At 39.5% G+C, this 24,082-nt stretch overlaps 1 protein-coding gene across 4 annotated transcripts; it reads right to left on the minus strand.

Moving 5' to 3' along the window:
* Positions 1 to 3,197: 3,197 nt before the first annotated feature.
* On the minus strand, positions 3,198 to 19,457 carry Ebag9 (estrogen receptor binding site associated antigen 9). Of its 4 annotated transcripts, none has more exons than XM_041637787.1 (7): positions 19,203 to 19,457; positions 14,286 to 14,383; positions 11,114 to 11,195; positions 10,305 to 10,463; positions 8,798 to 8,905; positions 7,497 to 7,588; positions 3,198 to 3,937 (listed from the first exon to the last, which is right to left on the minus strand). In XM_041637787.1, exons 2-7 carry the CDS (start codon positions 14,366 to 14,368, stop codon positions 3,817 to 3,819), a joined length of 645 nt encoding a protein of 214 aa, XP_041493721.1. In that variant the 5' UTR covers positions 14,369 to 14,383; positions 19,203 to 19,457; the 3' UTR covers positions 3,198 to 3,816. The 4 variants fall into 4 exon arrangements, with proteins under 4 accessions (XP_041493721.1, XP_041493722.1, XP_041493720.1 ...); XM_041637788.1 differs by lacking the exon at positions 19,203 to 19,457 and adding an exon at positions 18,636 to 19,054; XM_041637786.1 differs by lacking the exon at positions 19,203 to 19,457 and adding an exon at positions 18,675 to 19,051.
* Positions 19,458 to 24,082: the final 4,625 nt, after the last annotated feature.

Raw genomic sequence — 24,082 nt, forward strand, 5'->3', positions numbered from 1 at the left:
CACCCTAACTGCTGACATTCTAAATCTGGACTTCAGTGCAGAGACTATTGCTGTGTCTAACTAGCCAGCCTCTCTTATCTTCTGCAAGGGCCAACCATAGTACTGTAGAGGCAATTAGGAGAAGTACGTGTAGAACCTCACAAAGAAACGTGGGCAGGGCCTGACAACCCCCATTTATTTTTTCATGTTTTACAGCAGGCCTAATTATGTAGTCCAGGCTGGCCATTAATTTGAAGCAATTCTCTCTCAGCCTCCTAAGTCTTGAAAATTATAGGTCAGCTCTCCCCCCATGCCTTTACCATCTCATTTAATCATTAGACCACCTCCTCCATTTAAAAGAAAAAAAAACTTACAAACTCAGACAAACTTAATTTTGTACCATCTCTTCAACTCTATGGAGTTTTCAAAACTGCTGTGACCAGATCACTGGGTAAAGGAAACAGCTGCAGAATAGCTGTAGACATCTGAAAGAGAAGGGTCAGACTAATTGGGACTGACCAGATTTTCAGTCAGCAACAGGTAGGTATGCAAGGTCCGGAACAAATCTTTAGCGTGAGGCTGGGCTGGATTTCAGAAGTTCCTAAAAATGGTGTCCCTTTGTAGCCCTACAAGACAGAACGGTACCCTCTGGTCAAAACACACCTTAACACTTCTCAAAAACCTCCCCAGTTCCTAAACCTGCCCAATGGCTATAGCTAGGGGACACAGAAGATTAAAAGGTAAGAAGAATGTAAAGCAAGAAAACAAAAGTGTTGTACATGAAAACTGGGTGGGCCACGACTGTAATCTCAGCACCTCGGGAGGTAAGGCAAAAGGATGGAGAGTTAAAATCGGCTTGCCTGGCCACAGAGTACATTCCGGACCAGTTCAAGGGAGGGGGCAAGGAAGAAAAGGGAATCCTTAGTTCTAGTTGCTCCTATGATCTTAGAACAAAACTGAATATTCTAAGGAAAAATAAAGGAAATCTCACACACAGTGCGCACACACACATGCACGCACGAGCACACACAGTTCTTTTGAACATACAATGAGCTAGGCCTAAGGTACTGGTGAATCAAATGTACTTTTCACAGATCTACCCTCTTCCCCAGCTTCCAGCTTCCTTCTGAAAAGGCATGGTCTCCTTTCCTAAGACAGCCAACCTGTAGAACAAAGCCCATGCCTCACTCCCCACTTGACTTCAGCTAGAATCATTCAGCTCACCATGGTTACATTCCTACCACACCTAATTAAAGGATTTCCTTTGAACAAGGGCATAGAGTGTGAAAGTAACAGCAATTGGTAGATTAGAGCCAACACGAAGTCGATAGGCTTAATTAAGGTAAACGAACCAGCTACCTCTGGCTCAGCCCATCCTTTTAGCATATGAACCACCATCATCGTCTTAGGGTTTTTGAACACTGGTTATGGTTAGGTTTATACTTGGTAATAGCTGATCCAGATGCAGGTCCATCACTCCCATCTTCTTCTTAACTGCCAGTCTTCATCCAGAAATAGTGACTGCTGTGGTCAGAAGTGAGTACATCCCAAAACTGAGGAATCCGGATGAAAATATCTTCAAATCATCAGTTCAAAATATCCAGACAAATATCACAGAGAGCCAAGAAAGGACATCTAGCTAAAGCTTACTAAGAAAAGGTTGGGAAGTCAGCATTTCTATTAAACACATGAAAGAAGCTCTACACTGCCTTTGATGACTTATCTCAAACATATGAGAAGAACTTCACAAACTATTTAGATTTGGCATACTTCGTCTGTTCTAGTAAACATCTAAAACCCCATTATACCATTCCAGGCTGTGGCAGCACAGGCCTTTATTCCCAGTGCTTGAGAGGCAAGGGCAGACTGATCTCCGAGTTTGAAGTCAGCCTGGTCAATAAAGTGAGTTTCAGGACAGCCAAGGCTACACAGAGAAACTTTGTCTCAAACAAAACCAAACCATTATGCTTTATCAAAATCAAAAGAACTAAAAGAAAAAGACATAAATTTGGAAGCTGAAGAATACAGGTTGCTACCATGAAGTATTTATTATGTGTATTTAACTCCATGGACCTTGCAGGGATCATATATACCCAATTTTGCATATAAATTTAGGTGAAAATATTTCACAATTGTTAAAGAGAAATCTATTTCTTCCTAGTCGATCATATAAGCTGTAATTTCTGTTTTTTTATTTCTCAAAAACTAAAGAGATAAACATAAAAATTAGTTCATATACTCAAAAAGCCTGACTAAAGAAGACCTCAGTACTTACTACTATTGGGAGAAGGCAGTAACATTAACTACACTAAGGGGAAATTATCCTTTATGACTTCTACATTTATAGATATAAAACTCTCACAATGACTAAACCAAACACATGGGAGAGAAGAGATTCTTAAAATTCTCTGTTAAATTCTACCTAGCTGGGAATGTACTGGAGAAACAGTAAACACGGCAACTGGCAATGTGGTCTGGTGACCACAACCTCTTCCCACCAGTTAGTCAACTGATCATAATAATTAAGTCTCAGATCTCAGACTAAGAAAACTTTAAAAGTCTCAATGTACAGTTATTGGTTTTACTATGAAGTATTGCTTTAATTCAACCATATTAGTAATGTTTGGCCTGTACACTATGACATTTTAAAGCCCCACAAAATGTTAATCCTGGCTAATAACTTTGAAGGAAGTAAAGCATCTTTAAACATTCCAAAGCCACAGAAAATCAGGCCAGTTATATTTTAATTGTGGAGAAAATTTAATGGTATTTTAAACTGTGAGATAGGATTTTTCCCCATAAAACACAATATGTAATTATTTCTTTAAACAAGTCAATGAATATCACAAACAAAAAATACTTATAATTTGTTTGTAATGAATCCGTAATGTTCTCTAGCCAAAAATATAGATACCCTGCATTGTGTAAGATAAAAAAAAGAGAAATTTTCCAGAATCACTTTCATAAAATCAATTAAAACTGAAGGCTTTCTGCATTTGAAAATTGATGGCTTTCAAGGAGGATGAAGAGCTACGATCCTTAAAGACACTGAGAGCATCCTGACGTCTGTAATGAAAGGGAACAGCTACTAATGCTAGTTCTTCAGTTATACAGATTTGTCACTGCAGCTGATTCTCAACACTTATACATGCACTATAAATTACAGCTCTAGATAACATTACAATACCATCCAAAAGAAAATAAGGATATACAAAATATTTGATAAATAAAATTATTGCATTTAATGTATTTTCATGAAAATCCAAATCATATTCCTTAATGTTGTACCAAACAATGGCAGTTCAAATTAAAGAAAATGTACATCAACACTACCTGAAAACAAAATTAAGGAGGTATAAAGCCCCACTTAAACTTTGTTTAATTTGTGTCAAGTGATCATGGCAACAAAGACTATTAAAATTATCTTATAATTATGCACAATGAATGAAAGCATAATAGATAGCAGAGTACTTTTCTACCATAAAATTATTTACACCCACTTTATTCAGCTAGAAACACTAGCTTGAGAGGTACTGGTCTGGTATATTCCACTTGAAATAACTTCTCTACAGCAAACAATTGTCTTATATTTGGAACATGTTGAAGAAAATAATTATCTCATCATTTCTGTGTTTTGAGTCTTGATTACTGACAGTTCAAGGTATTGTGGGAGAATCCTGGTGTCCTGGATGGCTCGATGAACACATTAAGATCAAGCAGTATTTGTATTCTGAAAATCATCTCCAGTCCATACAAATGCTTGTTGTGTAGGCGGCAGGTCCTGGCTTCTCCTACTGGCACTGGGGTGTGGCGGGGGGGGGGGGGGGGGGGCGTGTGTTAGGAGAGTTTCACCCCGATTTTGTTCTGCTCCTTCTTCATCAGCCGCTGCGCTTCCTTCTCCATTTTCTTTCTTTGCTGTTCTGCTGCTCTCTTTTCTCTGTCCGCAATTTTCTGCTGCCTGAAAAGAAACACATTTGCATCTTTACTTTCATAAAACACTGCACAGCTAAAATAGCAAATTAATTATAAAAAGGGTGTCTTCTTATAATCAAGAAATAAATGTTTAATATTCTCATTTCTCTAAAAATTTCAAGGATTTTTCAATAGGAGTACTTCTGCTTATCCTTAGAAGACGACTTTACAAAAAGAAATGTTATCTTTCTGTATAGCTGTGGTGTGTGCAGTCACAGCCCTAACGTCTCCAGGAAGAAGAACCCATATCTTCTTACTTTCCTCCTTCACCTCATTTCTACAAAAACTCTCTACTTCAGGGGGAAACTATCCAAAACAGTTTGATATTGTAATTAATTCTCTCATTATTAAATAGATTTTTAAAAATTAGCTAAAGGATGTTAGAAACACATTGCAAAGAGGAAAGGATTTCAGATGGATCAGAACCAAGGAATTTACAGATTAGCATCTGAGCAGCTCCATCCGCACACTAGCAGGAATTTATCAGTTTCACACTACGACTCTGGCTGGCTCTTAGCCCGGTATAACTCCAGGGACTAGAGATGACAGAAACACTCTGCTCAATTGGCTTGTGTAGGAAGGAAGACTGGGCCTGGAAAGATGACACACGAGAGAGGGACTGACCTTGGGTGGGATGTGAGACAGTAACTCAATATGGAAGACTGAAGAGGGAAAGCACAGGTTACCACTGAGCACGGAATAGGAAGACCTAGATCTATGCAGAACACTCCAGACTGGGACATCTAAATTTGCATATGTACAACTTAAAGTTTATGAAAATGATGTTAATGCATAAATATTCATATGCATTCACACACCTCTGATTTTCAGTAACAATTATAAATACAAGGGGGCAGTTACAGATGACCAAAATTCCACAAAGGAGAAAAAATTCTTTGTGCCAACACTCCAACTTTCACTGTCAATTAACCACATTTAAAAAATGAAAGAAAACCGACTTTACATTAGCTCTACTTAAGTCAAAGCATTAGCATTAAAAAGCAGGAAGGAAAATAATTATAAAGGACTGGATAGGTTATAAGAAGATAAACTTTGACATGGTTCCTATCTAAAATGAAAATATCAGTAATGAACATTCCAGGCACAAGAAATAATTCAGATTACTGAAGGCAAATATATATATTACTCATCCAGAGTCAAGTTTGGAATTGCTTCAGTACCAGAGTAAAGACTCATTGGACTGATCACAGGGCTAGAGGATTGAGGGTGGCAATGAACACAGATCCACTTTCACAACGCTCAGTGTCTTTCTAAAAGGGAGCAATGCCACAAGCCTCCATGTCCTCCTGTCCTCCTGTCCTCCTGTCCTCCATGTCCTCCATGTCCTCCATGTCCTCCTGTCCTCCTGTCCTCCATGTCCTCCTGTCCTCCTGTCCTCCATGTCCTCCTGTCCTCCTGTCCTCCATGTCCTCCTGTCCTCCTGTCCTCCATGTCCTCCATGTCCTCCATGTCCTCCTGTCCTCCTGTCCTCCTGTCCTCCATGTCCTCCTGTCCTCCTGTCCTCCTGTCCTCCATGTCCTCCATGTCCTCCTGTCCTGTCCTCCTGTCCTCCATGTCCTCCATGTCCTCCTGTCCTCCTGTCCTCCTGTCCTCCATGTCCTCCTGTCCTCCTGTCCTCCTGTCCTCCTGTCCTCCATGTCCTCCATGTCCTCCATGTCCTCCTGTCCTCCTGTCCTCCTGTCCTGTCCTCCTGTCCTCCTGTCCTCCTGTCCTCCTGTCCTCCATGGCCCACACTTGTGCAGCACACAGCATGATTTTCGTCTTTCTAATCTTAATAATCTCATTCAATTAAATTGTCATTATAATATAAAATATTCCTGTTTTCATTTTTGTTTTAAGGAACAAGACAGATGATGGAAAATGGAAAGTTTTAGAGTAACATTAAGATGCTCCGTTCACGGCTGAAGATTCCATAACAATGTCATTAAGATTATTTGAGGCAAATGAACAGCTCTTTCTTTTATTCTTGTGCCACATAAAAATAATTATTAAAGCCCCTCAAATTTCCTAAAAATAGGTGATTTTTGAAACTATTATTTTTAAAATTCAGATAAAAATGTCTGCCTGATGATCCCTCCAACATCATTACTTTAGTTCACAATTTTAAAAACACCTTTTATTAAAGTCTCATTTTTACTGACCAAAGGAAAGCTAAATATGAAAAACTCTCACAACTTTAAAAATGTGATTCCCTCTAACATTTACAAAAAGACATGCTGAAAACACGATTTAAAAACAAACAAAAAAAAAAACCCACAACAAAACATACTGTCTATTTAACTGCACCCTCTGCTGGTTATTTAAGGTTATTATAAATTTACCATCAAAGACAAAAAAAGAACAAAAAACATAAAAATAAGTACAAGGAAAAAGTAATTCATTTTCTATCCATAGAGCAAAAACAATCACAATTTTAAAATAAAAATTCTCTCACTATATTTTGCTATTTTTTACATATTTTATGTGCATGTGCATGAGCCTGCATGTATGTGTGTGTATTATGTGTATACAAGTACACACAGAGGCCAGAAGGAGAAACTGAATCCCCTGAAGCCTATATGAGTGCTGGGAACAGAACCTGGGTCTTCTGGAAGAGAAGCAAGTGTTCTTACTCAGCAACCCATCTTCCAGCCCCCTGCTAGATGATCTTAAATACACAGAGACTAGACAGATTGACATGTGAGGTTGCAGCCATGATAACACTCACAGTTCTGCTTTTCACTCTTCTTACCTTATTTTTTGACCCATCCTAGAAATACAAGAACTAACCAGGTGGTGGCGCACGCCTTTAATCCCAGCACTCGGGAGGCAGAGACAGGTGGATCTCTGTGAGTTTGTGGCCAGCCTGGTCTACAAAGCAAGTTCCAGGACAGTAAGGGTTTTTACACAGAGAAACCCTGTCTCGAAAACAAAACAAAACAACAACAAAAGACAAAACAAACAAACAAAAAACGGAGTACAATAACTAAGTTTATTACTCAATGAAATATAGAATGACCATCAAACAAAAATGAACTTTAAAACTACAGAACAATATTTGCTTTTCTGTAACACGGGTTGTTAATCTGACTTCCCTGCTTTATGATACTTTTGTGGACACTAAGGTAAGACACATGGAGACTTTAAGGGAACTTTATTAGCTACTTCTACTCAAATGTGAAGTTCAGACACTATATTAAACTGTGAAACAATAAAATCAAAATGACAACTTCTAATCTAGAACAGCGTATCATGGTGGCTTACATTTCACAGAAGGAGATTGTGAATACCACGTGGTATGTATAGACAAGTAATTTTTACCATTAAGGTTATTATTCATTGATTTAGACAGTGCTTTAAATCCATATAATGAGATATGAAATCTGGAATTCAGAACATGTTCAATAAGGAACAAGTTCTATAAGGTTCAGTGTGGAAAAATAGAGACAGACAGACATTTGGCAGAGTAGGCTTTCCTGATCTTAAACACAAGAAATAAATTCAAGCATTGTACTCAAGATGTCAGATAAATGTCATCTGCATACCTCAGAACTTCTTCTGCTTGCCAGGCCGCGTCTTCTTCTTCTTCCCAGGCATTGGTGTTTTCTTGCCAGGTATCTAAGTCACCTAGTTCTGACTACATTGGAAAACAAAGAGAAACTAAGATCGTAAAGAGTCGTCATTTCTCTACATAGTGGTTCAGTTTAAAAAAAAAAAAAGGAGCAGTTTTAAGTCTAAGCCAAACTACCATTCCCTACATCAGGCATAAATGATCTAGCCTCTAGTCTGCCGAGAACTGCAGGTTTCACAGTAATGCTGTGATGTGTGACTTTCCCAAGTGGTAAGCAATGTTCTGCACGACTGGTATAACAGTGGCCCGCTTCATGGAGCCGACCACTTCTGACTGCATCTAAGGTCTGCTCCACAGCAGGGAATTCACAGCTGGTGCTATAAACATGGTCAACAGTCCATGGCTGGGAGGACATAGGCATGAGTAGGGAACAGGCGTTCTGTGCTCACTAAATGAACTTCTAAAGATTTACCGTTATGCCTATAAGCTGGTGCTGCTGTCAGCTTTAGTCAGAGAATCTTCTTTTTCCAATCAGTTATGGTTTCTGTAGACTCCTAAGTGCTCAAAATGACCAGCATCAGTGACTGCTGTATGCTTAACTCTAAGAGGAAGCCTCTAAGACCTGCTAGCCAGGCTCAGAAAACACCTGGAAGGGGCAGGAGGAATGGGTAAAGCACTGTGAAATGCAGCCTCTCTGAAATGGCATAGCAAGGGCACTCCAGTCCTCACAGGAGCTGTGACTAACTGCACAAGACTCGCCCATGAAGAGCTCCTCTCAGCATCCCCTCACGGAAGTGGGGAGGGCTCATGAGGCCCCTTTTGCACCTGACAACCTACAAGCATTTACTGATAGCTGGAGGATGGGAGAGGGCAGAAAGACATTTTCTTCAGTGGTGCAGACACTGGCAACTTTGTACTTTGAATTTATCTTAAATTACATCACAACTTAAATGTAAACTTACTCTGTAAGGAAAAATATCCCTAAGTCAAAACTTACCTTAGTCATTTTAGAGATAACTCCTATAATTCTAACATGTAAATATCATCAAATTTTGTCTCTGTCTTTTCTGTGTATAACGGTACCCTGACTAAGTGTCCAATATAATTTGTAATCTGACTCAATATTATGTTGATAAAGCTTTGGATGAAATTTTAAATTTGTTCAATTTCCTGAGAATTTTTCTCTTCTTAAAAGAGAGAGAGAGAGAGAGAGAGAGAGAGAGAGAGAAAGAAAGAAAGATAAAAGCTGACCCTAGCTCGCATTGGCATACTTACTGACTGATGAATGAAAGGCATGTCTTGTGTAGCTGCCAATCTACTGGAAAAACCTGTGCTACCATCTGGGATACTAAAATTCAATGGTTCTCTCTTCTTAATGACAATCTGAAACATAAATTACAACAGGATTACAAGGATAATCTACACAAAACCACATAGAAATAATTGATCAATGTATTTGGTATTGCTTAAATTGTGCTTGTTTGTCTTTATAATACACAATGAAGTAAGAGTTATTCTGTAAACAGTACCAAAATTCCCATGCAATTATAACATAAATCAGCTTCATATCAAAAAACTTGTATCTCATTTAAAAAAAATCTTGTCTTTTCCTTCTCCCTGTTTTATGAGGGTTACTAAAATTTAATTTGGTACTTTAAATTACTAAATTAAATAATAACATATCTAATATGTTCTACCAAAAGTATACCTACCATCTTTAATATGTGGAATGGTATTATAATATATTTACTTGAAATATTGTAAATTTCAGGAAAAGCACCTTTAATCTAAATTAATGTAATAAGGCATGATATAATATACTAAATCCCAGCAATATAGTTCCACAATATAAGATATACATCAACTGAGAAATTTGTTAAGTATCCTTCCTTACTGGAATATTTGAACACAGTTAAAAAAGAAAAACGCATATATGTAGCTGAAACTAAGAAAAAGACAGCAAGAAAATACATAAGGAGTGCTGAATAAAAAATACTTTCACGTTATATAAAATATATGTATCTACATATATACAAACATATTTATAGAATGTTTCTGTATTTGTATAAAAAATACGAATTTCTGAAATAGAAGAGCAGAATGGACTAACATGACACTATTAGAAAAAGATGAAGCAGAACTAACTCTTCATTTATCACACTGCATGACTGGTGTCAGGAATAGCAGTATGTGATATACAAACAACAGAAAAGTTATTCAATGGCTAGTTTGGGAAGCAGAATTGGCTGAGTGATGAGAAAGTCAGTCAGGGTTCATTATGAGCTCTCCAGTATTCTCCTATTTTGGTAAAAGGACAGGAAACCGTCATTGTACTCTTTCCAACACCTCTGCATCTCTACGCAAGCTCATCTCAACTCAAAAGGGAGTAAAGCTAACAAATTCACAACTTTACAGTGTTCTACCAAGGACTGGTTGCAAGAGCTGTACATGGTATATGATGGGAAATTATTAATGTATAGATATCATCATACTTGGAACTTCTTAAAACTGCTAATTTTATTGGCTTAAGTTTCTCTTAGCAGAGACTAACACTTACTATCTGAGAGCCAATAGAATTTCTGGAAATAGTTAGCTAACTTAGAAAACTTCGAAATATGCATTATTAGATCTGTTTTAGGTCATGTGAATACATAACATTTTATTTAATCTTAGAGAAAACAAAGTGATATACAGGCTTTCTAATGAACACAATTATACTCTCTAGTTTTACTGAGGATCTAGGAAGCATTCTAAACTCCAAAAGCATGAATCTTCCACGTACTTTCTGAGTTTTCCTGATAGTTGGTGTCATGTCCTTGAAATAGTCAGGTTCCAGCTGTTCCAAAGAGTTTTGTTGTGTTGCCACACTCCCATTCCCTCCTTCAATTTTGACACTTGTGGGTGCATCTTCATCCCAGGAAGTCCACTCCTCCACATCTGTCTAAATGTAATTGATTGAACTGTGAGACACAAAAGGACAACCTAACAATCACCTTGACCTTTATTAGAGAAACAGGCTTTCTGAGACACTAGTTTTAAAACTCTCTTGAATCACAGACATATATGCAATTCAAACCACACTCTGAAACTACTTCAAGCAGGTGCTTTTGAAAACTGAGTTAGCATTACATGTACTGGACACATAGGGTAGACTGGAACTTTCCATTCAACCCTAACCAAAATAACCACCTGACTTAAAAAAAAAAATGTATCAATATTTTCCACAAGACATGAGGGAAGTAAAAGTCTCAATGTGATAACAAATGCCCAAAAAACAAGCCAGAATTTTCAATATATCAGGAATTTGTGAATCTCAATTCACATGCAAAACTAATTACAAAATGGCAACCCCACGATGATATAAATGTAGGATACATATAAAAATTTAAATGCTAAATGTTTCATAAAAGTGGCAGGTACTTAAAATCAGTAGGGGAGAAATTAGATGTTAAGATACACACACACACAATATAAAGAACTGAATAAAAGTAAGCAAACGATAAAATCACCGAGAATCCTGACCACCCAATCTTTCTGATGCAGTTTATCTAGTGTGAAAGCCGTGTTCTGGAGTACACCTCCATTACAGACTACCTGCTTAGGGACAGACGAGTAATCAACTGTGGTGGGCAAAGTTATTTGGTCTCCACTTAATTTCCTTCCTCTGCCAGATCTGAAAGAAACAGGATATATTTCAAGAAACACCCAGACAAGCATGCATGAAAACACATTTTAGATAATAATTTACTCAGAAAATGGGACTTTTCAACTTTATAATTATTGTTTTAAACAATAACTGCCCCAAAAGCTATGATAAAAAAGCATGACTCAGCAATCTTGCCAATGTTTCCCAAATCTTAGGTAATGTAGCTGCTTTTTGGTTAGGATTAGAATTATAGACAAACTTATAGGATTTGAGATGAACTGAACATCAAACACAAACACAAGCCCCTCTGAGCCTTGTGCTCCCCCAGTGTTCTGGGTTCTGAAGATAAAGCTCTAAGCTACTAATCAGGAAGAACTGGATTTACATTTCATAGATTGCTTGGTAAAATTAAGTATTCAACAAAAGTTTGAAAATCAGGGGTTGGAGAGACGACTCAGCAGTTAAGAGCACTGACTGTGCTTCCAGAGGACCCAGGTTCAGTTCCCAACACTTACATGGCAGCTCACAATTGTCTACAACTCCAAGATCTGACACCTTCACACAGACATACATCCAGGCAAAACATCAATGCACATGGAATAAAATAAATTAATTAAAAAAGGAAAAATTTGAAAATCAATTAGCTAAACTAAACCAATTGATTTCTAAGGATTTGTAGAGAAATACTACATTAATCAGGATATAATATCATTCAGCTGTTAACATGAGCTAAAGAATCCACACTGACAAGACATTCAAAGCTTTTTTACTGATGCTAATGAGAACTAACTTATCAGCTACAATATCCTCATCTGTCAACTGGATAGCCACACTTCTAAGGTTCTTTTAAGGCTTTAACTAAGAAACGTATTTAAAGCAGCTAGAATAACATTAGCTACATAGTGAGATATAAAAACACAGTAGCCACTAAACCCAGCAGTCTGGAACTCATTCCCTTAGAGCAAAGGGGGTTATTTTAGGACAAATTCACAAGCTTTATTTTATTCACTTTATTTTTATTCACTTTTATAAAGACAAAACTATTACAGCCTATTACAAAATTTATTCCACAAGTATGGAATTTTACAACACATAATCCAGCTTCGTTTTGACACCTAAGTTTACCCTAATAAAGAGCTGGTTTTCTTTATTCCTAAACATGCTGACACTGACAACAGAAACTCACAGTGATAACAAACAAAGCCTTGATATGACACCAAATATCATTTCTTATTCTAACACTAACCTACACAGACTAGACTTTTAGAAACTGCAGACACATGAAGACATCGACGCTCCAAGACAATGGTTGACGATGCCTTTAACTTCTGTCTGGTACTAGCATTTACTCCCATCCTGCTTTCCCTAGTAAATTTCTGATCACTCTTTTTCATTCTCTGACTTGAACATTTTTTCACCAAATCCTCAAGGGTCAACCACTCCATTTCTTCCATGTGTTTCTTGACTTCTCATCTCCCAGTGATCTCTTCAACTCCACAGCATTTCATCAATATGCTAACTCCTGAACAGGCTCACCCTAGTACTGTGTGTACCTTCCTAAACTACCTTCTGAAGAGAGGGCTGATTACCAATTACATCTGCTTTCCTGCTACCCTACCTATCCCTAAGCTTCTCTGGAAAACTTACGCCAAAAGACCTAACAGTCTAACAGTTCCTCTGATTGATAGCTTTTGTTTGTTTGTTTGTTTGTTTGTTTGTTTTGAAACAGAGTCACTTTATGCAGCTCTGGTTCCCTCACAGAAATACGCCTGCCTTTGCCTTCCAAATGCTGTGATTAAAGGCATGAACCATTCCTGATTAACACTTAGGCCCAAACAACTCAGTACTTATAGATGTCCTAAGTTCTCTGTAGCCAATTGAAAATCTCAATACACATATACCTCTCTTTTCTTAACCCTCTCATGACCAAAAAGCTGAGAAAGGAGGAATGCAAACTTGAGGACAGCCTAAGCTACACAGAAATATAGAAGCCAGCCTGGGAAATAGCAACGTCTTGTTTCAAAACAAGAAAAGAAAAAAAAAAAAGGCAGAAAATACAAATTATTATTTTTATTTTAAATAAAATACAGATTTTTACTATTGAAATATATATGCCGTTTGGACATTACATAGCCTCTGAAGCCATCAATCACACTGAATACAGACACCCTCACTTTCTGCTCTACATTAATTTTGGTGGCATAATGACTTTTAATTACAACCTAAGAACGTAGCTTTGTAATGATATGTTACCAACAAAGCTATAGATCCCAGTGCTGCAAATATGAGCTGTCTGAATTTGGATTCCACCAGTGCTCAGCAGCTACTGACCACTGCAGCTCTGCTGGAAACTCTTAACCCTTAGAACACACTTCTGAATGTCCCGGGGAGTCCTGCGGCACCTTGGAGCTGAGAAGCCACAGCTAGACTATGTCATGTGCTGAGACAGAGGATTTGGAATCTAAGGAAAACCAAATGTAGCCAAACACTTTATTCTGGCCACACACATCTTTTTTATAGTATCTTTGTTTAAAGTCTCAAAAATCCATTTTTATTTTCTGTGTCTGTGTATATCTTATGTGTGCCTGTGCATCATGTGCACACCTGCTATCTGCAGAAGCCAGAAGAGGGCCTTGGATTCCCCACAACTGGAGTTTAGAGATCTGTGAGCCACCATGTGGATGCTAGGAACCAAACCCAGGTTCTCTGCCAGTGCAGCTAGAACTCTTAGCCACTGCCATCACTCCAGCATTTATATAGAAATATACATAGAAATACCTAAGCTTAACTTTGCCTAACCACTTCTAAACATTCCAATCATGAGAGAATACATATTATCTGTGATCACGGTACTATTTAACCTTGGTCTGCTTCTTTCCAAAATTTTACAGGACTAATTACTTAATATATTTAAATGGAAGATGTGAACATCTGAAAGAACAAAACAACTGATATCCTTTCTAGATCTGCAAAAATGTTTTGAAAAAGCATAGAGATTAATGCGTACTTTAAGCAGGACAGCTAGTTTATATACGATATCCATGTCTTTTGAAGTTAGGAAGTAATCTTCACCAATGAAGAGACAAATAGGTCAGTGTAAACACAGAAATCATTTACCTGCATATTAGTCTCTTTAGGAATGAGAACACTGTCGCTAGGCAGGTACAAACTTTAAATAACCGAAACTGAGTGATGGCCATGGCGAGAACCAAAACCTGTGGGAAAAGGAAAGACACGCACACAGAAACAATGTATTAGACACGTTGCTGAAGCCATGCTCTTCTTTTGAATTCAAACTAAAAAGTCCTTATGCACTAAGAGAAATTTGACATCTTCATTTTTCTCTAAAATATACAAATATAACATTAAATTCCAATACAATGTAAGTCATTTTATAGCTGTGAGGAAGAATACTCTTCATCCTCAGTCTCTAAAAAATGCTTTGCCTAAACTAGTACAAATTTACTTACAACTTAAACGCTCAAAAAAGGACAGCATAGTATATATTAAACCTTTCTATACCTTTTAAAAATTGATTCACCTCAACATAGCACTATGAAAAATATTTTCAACATTTTAACCTTGAGATACTCTCATTATTTCACAGATGGCGAAACTGAACTGAGTCAAGTCAGCTAACATGTTCTAAGCATAGCTAATAAGTTCAGGCAAAGGATAAAACCCATCTAGTTCAGGTCTGCAAACTTAGTGATCTGTTCAAAGAAACAGTGATGCTTGGGCCTGCACTTAGTAAGTCTATTAATCTAGTCTCTGAAGAATAAGGACAAATCATACCCAACAGTAACTTGCAGGTTTTTAAAGATAGCTCATAATGAAGTTTCCTCAACTAAATGAAGTTTTACATTAGTAGGTTAAAAATTAAATAATAAGAAATATTTGCCTCTCATGATGAGAGGGGAGATACAGACACATTAGGAAACTAAGATCTGTATCTTAACCTGAGTGGTAAAACAGGACTTGCTTTGTTGCATAAATTATTTATATATTATACCACAATATAAAAGCTCAATACACACAGCCAAATCGTAAAGAAAAGGAAAGAAGAAAACAAGAAAGCAAGGAAAACACACTAACTGTCATAGCCCTGAGCTTGACTGCTCTGTAGTCAGTAACTGGCAGCTCCTTCTGAGGAAGCACTGCTAGTCCTTTCTGGTTCTACGGTTAACAGTAGAATGCAGACTACTAAAGGTACAACGGAAAAGTTCCACAAGGTTCCCTTAGCAACGCCCATGTACTTTTGTGCACATGAAGACTGCCTATCTTAACTGAATAGCCTACTCAATGTCCAAGGCTGGAGGTGGCTCACTACTGAGCAAGGGCAAAGAACAGTGATGCTAAACAAAAGGGAACCAAGAGCACATTACCAATCTCCTTCAAGTACTACACACACACACACACACACACACACACACACACACGCACACGCACACACACGCACATAATTTGTGACAAATATCCCCAAGGTGGTGTAGTTGGTTTCAAAAACTGCAACAAAGCTGACTCCTTTTTCTCAACGAATCTCAGAGATGCCAATGGCTTACAAGCATTATTTGGTTTCCCAATGTTGTCCATATTGTTTCCTACCCTCTTGGTGGAATAGTCTTCTTAGCCTGTGTTTTTCCACTAAAAAACTTCACATTTTTCTACTTCACTGCATAGTAATATCTATATACTACCTATGTGCCCTACCCAATACTTCTCTGGTACGTTGTTATCATTTGCAAAACAAAATTTGAAAGAAATATTTGATGCGTCATTATAAGTATAATGAACAGAATAAAATGGTGAATTAAGGCTTCATTAAAGTTGATTGGTCAAAAGTACCTATCAACAAATAGAAAAGCAAACTTCCCAAAGAGAAATTTGAGTAAGCATTAGTGCCCTGCACAGGAAATGGATGGAATAAAGACCATATTGCTGAGCAAAATAAGCTAGTCAGAAAGACAAAGACAGCATTTTCCCCAACGTTTGTACAAGCTTGATTTCCAATTCAGGAAGACACGAAAATAGATGTGGTACTATTTGTAAGAAGATGGGGGCCAGAAGAACAATAGTAATGGGGGGCAGGGGGTAAAACAAACTGCATTACATAAAGAAATGAAATATAATGGAGCCCAGTAATTTATACAGTCAATATACATTAATAAAAATTCCGGGTAAATTTTAAAAAATATAATAAAGGCAGCAGTGGCGCATGCCTTTAATCCCAGCACTTAGAAGGCAGAGGCAGGCGGATCTCTGTGAGTTCGAGGCCAGCCTGGTCTACAAGAGCTAGTTCCAGGACAGACTCCAAAGCTACAGAGAAACCCTGTCTCAAAAAACCAAACAAATAAATAAATAAATTTTCAGAAAAATTATTTAAAAGGTAGCTTTATAGCTCAATGGCATACATCACTAGGAAAGGACATACAGCAAAGAAAAACTCCTGAAAGATTTTTTGGGGGAAAAAAAGACATTTACTATTTTGGTACTGTGACAGGGTGCAGCCTTAGGCTGAGAACAAACTTCATTCAGTCTTGAGGAGCTACACTTCTTATACATCCAAAGTGTCACTAATCAGTAATACCCGTCACCTTGAATGACTCCAACAAAAAGTAGAAATAAGATTTCAAGTTTAAGTGAAAAACCAGAAAGTCGAATTATTACTGATTACAGAACAGAATTCCCTCTTAACAGCAGTATTCCGATTCTGTGAGAAATCTGCTTCTGTAATTAATGAAAGAGACCTACAATCCACTAACCATTATGAACCAAGCACCACCTAAATACTAGCTAACTGAACCTACAGAACTTCTTTCTAGTGAATAGATATTTCCTCATCTAGTAGACAGAAACAGAATGAGCACATTTCCACATTCATACAACTGCTTGCATTCAAACCTACATTGATTTAATTTGAAAACCAAGAACAAACTAGTCTCAAACATCCTCATGAATCTGGGGAGATATAAGTTCCAGGATAAAATTTCCAACCAGTTTCACTAAAATGGGGAAAATGTACCCAAGCTATTAAGTAACACTTTATCAATGATACTGACTCGTAGACAAATCTTACTCAGGACTTGTACATACGCTGCAAATAGAAAGGGTTGAAGAGATATTGGCGCACACTCTGTAACATATGCTACACTCTTAAGGAGAAAACACTTCCCTGCACAGAGAAACCCTCTTTGCTACTCGGTGGTCTTGAGTTTCTTTCTACATCTACTTTATTCAAAAGAAAAAGCCTAGAAAGATAGGACCCTTCCAGTGTGCCTCAGTTTCTTATCTCTAAATCTTAGGCAGCGCCAGCATTTATGCGCTCAAATAGTTCCTGAATGAAAAGGAACCAGCATTCCTTGGGCCGTAACATGTTCGGGATGTAGTCCAAATGTTTCACCATTCCCAGGTAACATGGCCTATAAACCAGGATTAATTGGAAGAGATCCCAAGGTCTGACTCTCCCTACATATTCCGTTTGAAATTAGTTTAATCGTATACATATCGCTACAGTCTGGTTTCTAAAATACCCTATCAACTAGGAAAATATTTGGGTCTACTTTGTAATTTGGGTGCTTTAAAATGCTTTCTAGGACTGGAGAGATGGCTCAGAGGTTAAGAGCACTGACTGCTCTTCCAAAGGTCCTGAGTTCAATTCCCAGCAACCACATGGTGGCTCACAACCATCTGTAATGAGATCTGGTGTCCTCTTCTGGCCTGCAGGCATGGAGGCTGAACTCTGTGTACATAATAAATAAATCTTTAAAAATAAAAAAATAAAATAAAATGCTTTCTAGAACCAGGCAATATTGAAATAGCCTACTACCAAAATACATGAATTAAAAAGCAGTCCTTAAAATGACTAACAAAATTCAGAAACTTTATATATGACAGAGGAAGAATTTTGAGAAAATGACATCTCCGATCAAGCAAGTAGGATGAGATGTCTGTTGTGTCAACTGAGAAAGATCTCTCTACAGCCGGGGTGGAAAGCATAAAGAAAAAGAATCCTGCATGAAGTCAATCCCTCCTTGCGCTCCCTGATCACATGCTGGAGTAAAGATCCAGCCTACAATTCATTACGCCAAGTAGTGATACCCATTCAACGCGTCATTTAGTGCTGTTCTTCACAACCCGAGCCTTTTCATACAAACACTCCAACGTCCTACAATCTACAGCAGCACAGAACAGACTCAAAGGAAGCCCCGAACTCGCTAAAGTTAAAAATCCCCAAGGTTCCAATGAAAATCCCCCTGCTCCCAAACAGGAAAAACGACGGGTCACCAGCAGAGGCAAGTAAGCAGAACCAGCAGCGCTGTTTTGGCAAGCTGGAAGTAAAAACCGTCTCTGTACCATCGGGCCTTCGCATGTGACCCCGCTGGGGCAGCCATCTAGGTGGGCCATCTGGTGAAATGACTCCGCGGAGAGTTTCCTAACTGAAACCATTTTCACTTTCGCGTGACCCACCTAGAATCTGGCCGACGGGGGAAAAAACGAAAATCATACCCACTGCACAGATGAGCAAAACAACACGCGAGCTTTCTGGTTACGCAATCCCACGCCCGGCGGCGGGAGTCACGCCAGGAGCTCTACACTACAGGAGGTGGGAGCCAGCCGGGTGGGCTGGGATTCCGAGGATGGGGACATCGGGCCCCGGAGGTGAGAGGCCCGGAGAGGGAGGACAGGAAGGAGGCACATTGCCCTTGGGGAAGACTCAACACGGGGCTTTTCCGGGTCGGCAGCGCACAGGCCGGTGTCCCAGGCGGTGCGCGTGGCATGTCGAAGGCACACGGGCTCAGCCGGTTCCTAGCCACGCCGGGCTCGCCCCACAGGTCACCCTGACCCGGAAACAGTCCCCCCCCCCCCCAGGGTGGCCCGGCGTGGAGGTCGCGGGAAGAGGGCCGAAGAGGAAGGCAGGAGGGCAGGAAGTACGGGACGACCCAGAGGGGGACCGCGGGTGGAAAGGAGGCGGGTGGGGTCGAGCCAAGCCCCCACTCGCGGGCGGGCGGGCGCGCGCAGGCCGCACACACTCACCTGCCCCTCCCCCTGCCCGCCCGCCCGGCGGAGGCTCCGATCCGCCCCGGGCCGCGCGCACGGGCGCGCACGCGCACACACACACGCGCTCGTCCGGCCCGCGCGCGGGCGCGCGGGCGCGCACACGGCTTTTCCCGAGCTCGCGCTCGGCCGGCTCAGCCCCAGCTCCGCTCATTCAAAGCCGGGCGCGCGCTCCGTCGCAGCCGCCGTTGCCGCCGCGCAGCCGCCATGGCCGCCACTTCGCCAGAAAGCCCGCCCCGGACTCCGGATCCGCCCAGGCTCCGCCCTACTTTCTGCCCAGGCCCCGCCTCCCCACCCAGACCCCGCCCCAGTCCCCGCCTCCAAGACGGAGCTACGTGCTGTGTCCAGGCTCTCCCTTCCGCACCCCGCCCCAGGTCTCTTCTGGCCCAATAAGAAGATAGAATGCTTCTTTGACGTACAAGCCGCAAGCCAATGGGCGTAGAGGGCGTGGCTAGCACAGCAGTGATAAGGAAGCTTGAGCTTTGGCCTTTTGATAGCGGTAGTTGTTGATTACCCTGATTTATTCATTTATTTATTTATTTTGGTTGTGGAGCGATTGGGTTTGTGCCAAGTTTCCTCCTTTCCTTTAGTATAGATGAGTGTCTTGCTCGTGACCTATCCCCTTTCTGCTCCATTCGTAAAAACCTGCCGGCCAGATGGGGCCAAGGGGAAGCTGCCTCTACATTAGGAAGCATTGGAGGAGCTTCTAAAACGGACTAGGACAGACTCCAGTTATTGCAGCACCTGAGACGTTTACAAGTCTCTTCCAGGATTTAGCCTGCTCGACTAAAATCTTAGTGCAGTTTTTAACTGGAAGTAAAGGAGCATTTCCTCTAAGTTCCTCTTTATATCCTGGCCTGCATCAAGGCAAGGCATTTTACCAAGCTCCTGTTCTTTTGTGGTTCTCTCTTGGAATAGGATATTTTATGTTGTTTATTTTTGTTTTGTTTTTACTTTTTATTGTTCATATTACTGTGTCCCATATAAATGCTTTCACATAAGGATACATTGTATCTTGAACCCCACTACACCACCCCCTTTTTTTCCTTCTACCTCCCATAGACCCTTGTTCCCCTGCAGTGTACAGCCTAGACAGTTTCTTTGTACTTATTTATGAGTTTCCATGCTGTCTTCTATCTTGTATGCTAGTAAACCCTAGAGCTACTGTTCTCAAGCTGTGGGTGCAAGCCTTTTAAGGCTTGAACAACCCTTAATAGTACAAAATTACAGTTATGAATAGCAACAAAAAATGATTTTATGGTTGGGGTCACCTCAACATGAGCTGTATTAAAGGGTCACAGCATTAGAAAGGTTGAGAACCACTTAGAGTTTGTGACTGTATTGGACTAGGAACCCTTAAGCTACTGTTGGAAAGTGGCTGGTGTGTGTGTTTGTGTGTGTGTGTGTGTGTGTGTGTATGATATATTCAAAAGCTGAAAACACTTTTTTTCAAATTGTTTCTCAACTAGTCTTTTTCTTCATATACCAAGATTTCCTGAGTAAATTGGGAGCGTGGGGATCATGAGATAGGGTAGAAGGAGATGGGGAGAAAGAGAGAGGAGCAAAGAAAAATGTATAGCTCAATAAAAACAATTTTAAAAAGATATGGAAAAAAAGTGACAACTGCCTTTGTTCTCCCACCATGTTATCTGTTATCTGTCACTTAACTTCCAGCATTCTGCCCACCCTCCTCCCTGCAATCTGCTCCACACTTTTATTAGTAATTTAGTGTGTTTTCTTTTTTTGTTTGTTTGTTTTTTGTTTTTGGAGACAGAATTTCTCTGTGTAACAGGCCTACATGTCCTGGAACTAGCTCTTGTAGACCAGACTGGCATCAGACTCACAGAGATCCTCCTGCCTCTGCCTCTCAAGTGCTGGGATTAAAGGCATTCACCACCACCACCCAGCATATTTTATTATCTTTATCTGTCTTTGAGAGTCTTGCTGGTCTTGAATTTAAGCCCCTCTTGCCTCAGCCTCCGTGGTATTCTGGAATGACTAACATGTACCACCAATTCAAACCAACAATTCAGTACGCTTACCCTGCAAGGAGGAAGAAAGTGAACTTAGCATTCTAGGTAAACACAGATGCATTATTTAATCTCTTAATCTGGGTTTCCTTTTAAGTGAATTTACTGCTTACAAAACTTTTTGTGAAGTCTGGTACATACCAAGCAATCATAGATTATAGCCATTCAACACTTGATCACTTTAAAGAAGTCCCCTGCAGTCTGCTAAACAGGTATCCTAACTGTAATCTCTTTCATCGTTCAAATTCCAATAATCTATCATTTCCAATATTTTTTTGAATTTCCAAAATTCAATAATTCTGACATGAGATTTTTTTTTCTAAATAGAGTTTCCCTGTGTAGCCCCTATAGATCAGGTTGATCTTGAACTCAGAGATCCATCTGCCTTTGCATCCCAAGTGCTGGGATTAAAAGTGTGCACCTCCACTAGGCAGTTTTATCTTTTTAAGTTTATTACTTACACCTTTGTTATAAATTACTTATTATATCCCATGTTAATTTCTTCCTTTTTATGATTTTTTTTCTCTTTTAATTTGTCACTTCCACTTAAAAGGAAGGAGGGCCCACACTTCTGTAGAAAACCTGGTGACTGGGTGCATCCTTGCTTCACAACATAGAGCGATAGAAAAGCAATGGTACTGGCTGGCTAGTTTTATGTCAGTTTGACATGAGCTAGAATTATCAAAGAGGGAGCCTCAATTTCATTGAAAATAAAAATGACATACTAAGATAGGACTGTTGTCAAGTTCGTGGGGACATTCTCCTAATTAATGATTCTGTGAAGAGACTCAACCAATTGAAGGTGGGGCCACCTCTGGACTGGTGGCTCTAACTTCTATATGAAAGCAGGTTGAGCAAATCATGTGGAGATAGCCAGTAAGCAGCATTCCTCCATAACATTTGCATCAGCTCCTGCCTCTAGGTCCCTCCCTGTTTTTAGTTCCTGTCATTTCTGACAGTGATGATGGGTGATTTGAATGCGAGCCCAATAAGCTTGTTCCTCCCAGAGCTGCTTTGGTCATAGTGTTTCATCATGGCAATGAGAACCCTAACCAAGACAACCAAACAAAAGATTGAAAACTGAATTTCCTTTTAAAACGCCAGTAAGAATATTTTAAATCTTCTTGGTGATCTCACAGGTCAGCACTTCAGGATCCCTCCTGGAATATGGGTGTGAGTTCAAGCAAGTCTGGGGAATGAAGACACGCCTCACCTTTAAAATGTCTCTAGCCTTTCTTTGCACGGGGGAATCAGCCCCTGTCTGGATTGAGACACCTTAACTTAGCCAAGGGTGTTTTTTACAGTTTTCATATTTGCACTTAAGCAAGTTGATTTCCATATTCTCAAAACAACCTGACTGGGCTGCCAAATGCAAATACCCGATTCAGGAATATCACAGTTTGCAGGATTTTTCCAAATATGTTTCTTTTTCTTTTCTTTTTCTTTTGTTTTTGTTTTTGTTTGTTTTTCATTTTTCGAGACAAGATTCTCTGTAGCTTTGGAGCCTGTCCTGGAACTAGCTCTTGTAGACCAGGCTGGTTTTGAACTCACAAAGATCTGCCTCCCTCTGCCTCCCAAGTGCTGGGATTAAAGGCGTGCATCACCACCTCCCGGCTTTAAATAAGTTTTTCTGTGTGTTTTGTACCCTTGGAAAACTCTCAGAGAAAATTCACATAGAGGGCAGCAAGAGAAAAAAAAGTAATCGCAAAACAAAGGACTTCTTAGGGCTAAATCTTAGCACTTTGGAGCCAGTCCCTCAATTAGAGAGCACTTTTAAGTTTGCAACCTCAAGTCTTGTCCTGGGTGGGGGAGGATGATGTAAAGTAGGAAGAACAAAAGAGATTTTCAGATTCTCAGTGGAAAGGGCAATAAAACAGCCCACTAAAATTACCATAAGAAAACACTCAATAGGGTAACTGTTACTAATTGTAACTGTTCCTGATTATAACTGTTACTGATTGTAACTTTTCCTGATTATAACTGTTACTGATTGTAACTTTTCCTGATTGTAACTGTTACTGATTGTAACTTTTCCTGATTGTAACTGTTACTGATTGTAACTTTTCCTGATTGTAACTGTTACTGATTGTAACTTTTCCTGATTGTAACTGTTACTGATTTGTAACTTTTCCTGATTGTAACTGTTACTGATTTGTAACTTTTCCTGATTGTAACTGTTACTGATTTGTAACTTTTCCTGATTGTAACTGTTACTGATTTGTAACTTTTCTTGATTGTAACTGTTCCTAATTGTAACTGTTCCTGATAGTAATTGTAGGTGAATGGCATTTTCTATATTGCCTTTCTCAGTGGGGTCTAGTTCATCCTGCCTGTTCTGTGCATAAAATATTTGCCCATTTTAAAGCTACTGACCATCCTCCTCCTCATTTAATTCAGGCTCCCTTTGGGAGGGTTTTCATTGTTTAGGTTCTCTAGCTGTGGCTGAATCTTCTGCACTAACCCTGTTCAGTGGTTGACCAATTTCTGGCTTTTCACCAAAGGATACCTCTTTTTTTTGTTCTTTTGTTTTTTTGTTTTTCAATTTAAACCAACTGATGAAACTTGAATGTTAGTAGAGTTTTATTATTGAGCAGCTGTTCATAGTTGGATACAGATTATGAAGTCACATCCATTTCCTGATCAGGCAAGACAGAAGACTTGCAACTCATAGCACTGAGTGAGAGTGTGGACAGATGTTTGAAAGCATAGACTTTTTGATAATTTTAGTAGATTGTTTTTATTGGCCTGGCTACTACAGAATTTTACTTGCTTTCAAAATAATTAACGTTAACAAAGGACTTCGGAGGCGGCCCGAACACCGGACTGCGG

Source organism: Microtus oregoni, unplaced genomic scaffold (genome assembly GCF_018167655.1).
Source record: "Microtus oregoni isolate MIOR12 unplaced genomic scaffold, Mior012 000053F_ref0000044, whole genome shotgun sequence".
NCBI lineage: Eukaryota > Metazoa > Chordata > Mammalia > Rodentia > Cricetidae > Microtus > Microtus oregoni.

Coding starts and splice junctions, on each gene's coding strand:
- Ebag9 (XM_041637787.1), bottom strand. CDS start 14,368: ATGGCCATCACTCAGTTTCGGTTATTTAAAGTTTGTACCTGCCTAGCG. Junction 11,196..14,285: donor CTAAAGAGACTAATATGCAG/GTAAATGATTTC, acceptor TGTTTCTTTCAG/ATCTGGCAGAGGAAGGAAAT. Junction 10,464..11,113: donor CGTCTGTCCCTAAGCAGGTA/GTCTGTAATGGA, acceptor AATTACATTTAG/ACAGATGTGGAGGAGTGGAC.